This window comes from Harmonia axyridis, chromosome 5, assembly GCF_914767665.1.
Source record: "Harmonia axyridis chromosome 5, icHarAxyr1.1, whole genome shotgun sequence".
Lineage (NCBI taxonomy): Eukaryota > Metazoa > Arthropoda > Insecta > Coleoptera > Coccinellidae > Harmonia > Harmonia axyridis.
Genome location: NC_059505.1, coordinates 29661223 through 29666572, shown reverse-complemented (window position 1 = coordinate 29666572; position 5350 = coordinate 29661223). Strand labels below are relative to the sequence as shown.

At 33.3% G+C, this 5350-nt stretch overlaps 1 protein-coding gene across 1 annotated transcript; it reads left to right on the top strand.

The window, feature by feature from the left end:
- The first annotated feature begins 369 nt into the window (after positions 1 to 369).
- On the top strand, positions 370 to 4350 carry LOC123680910. Its single transcript, XM_045619031.1, has 5 exons — positions 370 to 1036; positions 1676 to 2248; positions 2300 to 2683; positions 3632 to 3751; positions 4214 to 4350. The coding sequence occupies exons 1-5, from the start codon at positions 370 to 372 to the stop codon at positions 4348 to 4350; spliced, it is 1881 nt and encodes a 626-aa protein (XP_045474987.1).
- Positions 4351 to 5350: the final 1000 nt, after the last annotated feature.

Genomic DNA, 5350 nt, shown 5'->3' with positions numbered 1-5350 from the left:
CAGTGTTTTACAATAAAGCCTCAAATTTCGGTAAAAAAATTTGTACGCTTATGTATTTGTTATATTATAATATATTTATTTACTTATCACGGTTTTAGCCATTGTGATGTATACGAACGATATACATTAATAGAATGTGACTTTTATTTGTTTAGAATGTGAAATACACTTTCTGTTCTTATCATGAATATGGTATATTATATGCTTTTTTTGATGTTCATTTGATTCAGTATGTATTTGGTCGTTAAGAAATAAAGATATATAAAATAGTGTGTTGGTTTAATATATCGAGAACATTACAGTGGCGACGAGGATAACGTCATCGATAGTTTACAAGTTACTGAAATTTTCTTTACGGTAGTAGTTGAAATGGCAGCCATAGGTCATTTACGGGAGTTCAATGTTAGTGTTTCTGACTGGACAATCTACAAAGTGCAGTTAACGAACTACTTCGCAGCAAACAACATAACCGATCCCGCAATAAAAAGGGCAATATTTCTAAACTGTTGCAGCGAAAGCAGTTTTCAGCTTTTGAACAGTTTGTGTATCCCGGATACTCCACAAGATAAAGACTTCAATAATTTACTGAAGTACTTCGATACATACTTCGCTCCGGCGAAATTAGTTTTTCCAGAAAGACAGAAATTCTATAATTGTTCTAAAGCCAAAGAAGAATCTGTTCAAGAATGGGCTGCTCGTGTTAGACAACTGGCTTCCAGATGCAATTTCAAAACGGCCGAATTATCCACCATTTTGAGAGATAAATTCATAATGGGGTTTGAAAAGGGGCCTATAATGGACAGGCTATTCGAAGAAGACGAAACAAAACTCACTTTTGAAATGGCAATTGAAGTAGCATGCAGAAAAGAGGCTACATGCAAGACTGAAGTGGCTTTTGGAAATGTGAAGAAAGAGGAGATGGAGATGTACTATTCGAAGACGAAACTTGGACCTGAATTTCCTGAGAAGAAATCGAAGCATGGTTATGAAAGAAAACTTTTCGAGAAGAAACGGACAACGGAATGTGATGTGTGCGGTAAAGTTCACTATGGTTTGTGCAGGTATCGAAATTTTATTTGCAATCTATGTGGAAATAAAGGTCATTTGGCGAATAAGTGTTCAAAAGTAAATTCAGCTAAAAATCATTTTTTGAATTTGGAGGATAATACAACGGAATCACATGATCAGTCAATGAATTTTGACATTGATAACGACCTAGAAAATCAACTTTTTCATTTGAATACCTCAAATGTAGACCCCATTTTTGTTGATGTATTTGTTAATAATGTTCCTGTGAAATTTGAGTTAGATACCGGTGCCGGTGCGTCTGTAATTTCTGAGAGGTTCAAAGCGGATTTTTTTTCAAACTTACCATTGCTTTCATGTACAGAAATATTTCAAACTTATGATGGCAAGAAAATTCATCCCTTGGGAAAAATCGATGTTTGTATTGGATACAGAGGTAGGTTGGAAAATTTGTTTTTGTATGTCGTAGAAAATGGGGGACCACCCCTATTAGGTCGAGATTTTCTCAACAAATTTTCTTTAGGCATAAATAAGATGGAAGTTTCAGATAACCGGATGTATATCGAAAATTTTCATAGGGAATTTCCAAATGTTTTTACGAATAAATTGGGATTATTTAATAAAGGAAAAATTCATTTGAAACTTAAAGAGGGTTCTATACCGAAATTTTTTAAGCCTAGACCAATAGCTTTTGCTCTGAAAGAAAAAGTGGAAAAGGAGATAGATAGATTGGTTGAAGAAAATATACTAACACCTGTTGATTATAGCGATTATGCTACTCCCATTGTGCCTGTGTTGAAAAGTAATGGGTCAGTTAGAATATGTGGAGACTATAGTGTAACTTTAAATCCAAATTTGGAAATTGATAAATTTCCTTTGCCCAGAATAGAAGAACTGTTCACTAAATTGCAGGGTGGTACTATTTTTACCAAAATAGATTTGTCTAGTGCATTTCAGCAGGTCGAATTAGATGATGAAAGTAAAAAACTCACCACCATCAGTACTCATAGGGGTTTGTTTTTTTATAATAGGTTACCGTTTGGCATTCATTCTGGTCCTTCGAAATTTCAAAAAATTATGGAAAAAGTGCTGGTGGGTTTTGAAGATGTGACATGTTTTCAAGACGATATATTAATTTCGAGTAAAGATATTAAAGAACACATCGATAAAGTTCGAAGTGTTCTCCATAAGATGTCCGAATGTGGTTTAACAGTTGAGAAAAGTAAGTGTGATTTTTTTAAACCTAGTGTCGCCTATGTTGGATATATTATAGATAAAAACGGTTTGCATAAGAGTAAAGAGAAAATTGATGCCATTCTGAAGGTGCCATATCCTCAAAATGTGACGCAATTGAAGTCCTTTTTAGGAATGGTCAATTATTATAACCGTTTTATACCAAATGCTTCATCATTACTCAAACCACTTTATAAATTGTTACAGAAAAATAGTTCATGGAAGTTTGATACTGCTTGTGTACATAGTTTTGAGACTGTCAAAAGAGTTCTTGGTTCAGAAACCATTTTAGTTCATTTTAATAGTCAACAAACTGTTCATTTATTTGTTGACGCTTCTCAATATGGTTTAGGTGCAGTCATAATGCATATTATTGAAGGTAGTTTTAGACCGATAGCATACGCTTCTAGGACTCTATCACAAAGTGAGTTGAAATATTCACAGATTGAAAAGGAAGCTGCTGCAATAATTTTTGGTGTAAAAAAATTTATTCAGTACCTTTATTGTAAAAAATTCATATTACATACTGACCACAAACCTTTGGTAACAATTTTTGGCCCCAAAAAAGGAATACCAGTTTATGCAGCAAATCGACTTCAGCGCTGGGCTCTTATATTATCAAATTTTCAATATGAAATTGAATTCACGAAGTCCAAAGAAAATTTAGCTGATTGCTTCTCTCGATTGCCAATTAAAGATGATGAAAATGGTGATAAAAGTAACACATTATTAATAAGTTTCATCCAAAACAATGGGGAAATACCCATCGACTTCAATTTAATATCGAAGCACACATTAGATGATGCGCTTTTACGTAAAGTAATTTTTTTTACAAAGAACGGTTGGCCGAATAAAATAACATCGGATTTAAAAAAATTTTATGTCAATAGAAACTATTTGAACATTGTAAACGATTGTTTAATGCACGGTAATAGAGTGGTAGTCCCAGAAAAATTACAAGGAATGGTATTAAAGGTCTTGCATAAGTCCCATATGGGGATGGTAAAAACAAAAGGTATTGCACGTTCGTATGTTTGGTGGCCGGAATTGAATAATGATATACAAGTTTCGGTAAAGTCGTGTGAGGCATGTTTAAAATATAGAAATGCCCCACCAAAGGCATCCCTTGAGGTATTGAAATGTCCAAACGGCCCATGGGAACGTGTCCATGTCGATTATTTGGGTCCATTTCAGGGTAAAAACATATTTGTTCTTGTGGATTCATATTCAAAATGGGTCGAGTCATTTATAGTAGGACATCCAAGCAGTCTCATCACAATTAAACTTCTTAGAAGCATATTTGCGAGATTTGGTTTTCCTTTAACATTAGTATCAGATAATGCAACCTATTTTTCTTCACGGGAGTTTACAGAATACTTAAATCGAAATGGAATTAAATTGAAACAAGGACCTCCGTATCATCCTGCTACTAATGGACAGGCTGAAAACTCAGTTAAAAATATTAAGTTGTCACTATTGAAAGCTCTAGAAGGTAAAATGGGAGACAGCAATTTAAGTTCATTTTTAGAAAATTTTCTGTTCGATTATAGATGTTTTCCGCATTGTACCACTGGTAAATCCCCTGCTGAACTTTTGTTCGGAAGAAAATTGCGGCATTCACTTGATTTACTGTTACCTCCCACTAATGTAAATAAGAAGGTGGATGCCGAAATTTGCAAAAATATTGAACAAAAGCAAAGTTTACAAAAAAAATATTATAAGGGCACTAGAATTAGGAAATACGGTATAAATGAAATAGTTCTCGCAAGAGATTTTCGTGGTCTTAAATCAAAATGGATCAAGGGAATAATTAAGGAGAAGATTGGACCGCGAACTTATTTAATTTACATACCAGAACTGAACAAATATTGGCACCGGCATCTGAATCAAATATTAGATTTTAGCAATATCTCTATGGGAGATATCTCAGAAAATATAAAAGTAAATGTTTCAGAGAAAGATAGTATATCTAGTATAGGGGATTTAAGATTGGATGAGTTTTTTAAATCTCCTGATTTAAAAGAAAGGGAAGAGGTTAATGGTGTTAAATCTAAGAGAATTAGGAGAAAACCAGATAGATTTTGCTTTTGAGCTTAAATTTTGATTATAATATATAACTTTTGGGTTTTCAAGGATTTCGCTGTGTCGAAAATTTTAAGGGGAAGTTATGTGATGTATACGAACGATATACATTAATAGAATGTGACTTTTATTTGTTTAGAATGTGAAATACACTTTCTGTTCTTATCATGAATATGGTATAATATATGCTTTTTTTGATGTTCATTTGATTCAGTATGTATTTGGTCGTTAAGAAATAAAGATATATAAAATAGTGTGTTGGTTTAATATATCGAGAACATTACAGCCATTCAGGTAGAAATTAAAAAAAAAATAGTAAATCTATTGTTTCATATGAAAAAAAAAGAAGACAATTGGCAAGTATAACACAAAATCTAATTTGGTCTGTGAACCCTTTGAAAACCTTGTAATCACAGCGTCCTCGTCAACATCAATGTCCCTGTATATGTTCAGGAGGAACTGAATCCGATGCCAATATCGAAAAAACCAGAATAACACCATATGAACTACCATTTATTCATTTCGAAAATAAACTTGCCGAATTTTCTGCTCGAATAGCTGTGCGAAAATTATGAGTTCCCATACAGTTTTATAATACGTCATAATCTCAAACAATCTATTAATATGAATTTCCACCAAGTAAAAAACCGATCCCATCAAGAAGATCTGGCATACAGGCAACGTTGCAGATTATTTCGCATCTGACCATAGACCTAATATTAGGTCTATGCATCTGACAGACGTTACGTATTAAACATGATGGCCGCCGCCATATATAAACAATGGATGAAACCATCGATTTTGACGAAAAAAAGGCATTTTTATTTCAGGGAAAGCTTGAAATGTGATTAATTAATCATTTCTAACGAGAATCAGTTAATAAAATACAAGAAAACTAGTTATTAATGTGGATAACCTCACCTTCATTAGGCCAATTTCACAATCAAAAAAAAAAACTAGCTGGATTAAGGAATTTATGATAGCGGATTCGTGATCTAAGACCCAAAAT

Excerpts from the sequence above, each read along its gene's own strand:
- LOC123680910 (XM_045619031.1), top strand. The coding sequence starts at position 370 with ATGGCAGCCATAGGTCATTTACGGGAGTTCAATGTTAGTGTTTCTGAC. Across the intron at positions 1,037-1,675 it reads AACGGAATGTGATGTGTGCG|AGGGTTCTATACCGAAATTT; the intron begins GTAAAGTTCACT and ends TGAAACTTAAAG. Across the intron at positions 2,684-3,631 it reads TTCTAGGACTCTATCACAAA|AATACTTAAATCGAAATGGA; the intron begins GTGAGTTGAAAT and ends GGGAGTTTACAG.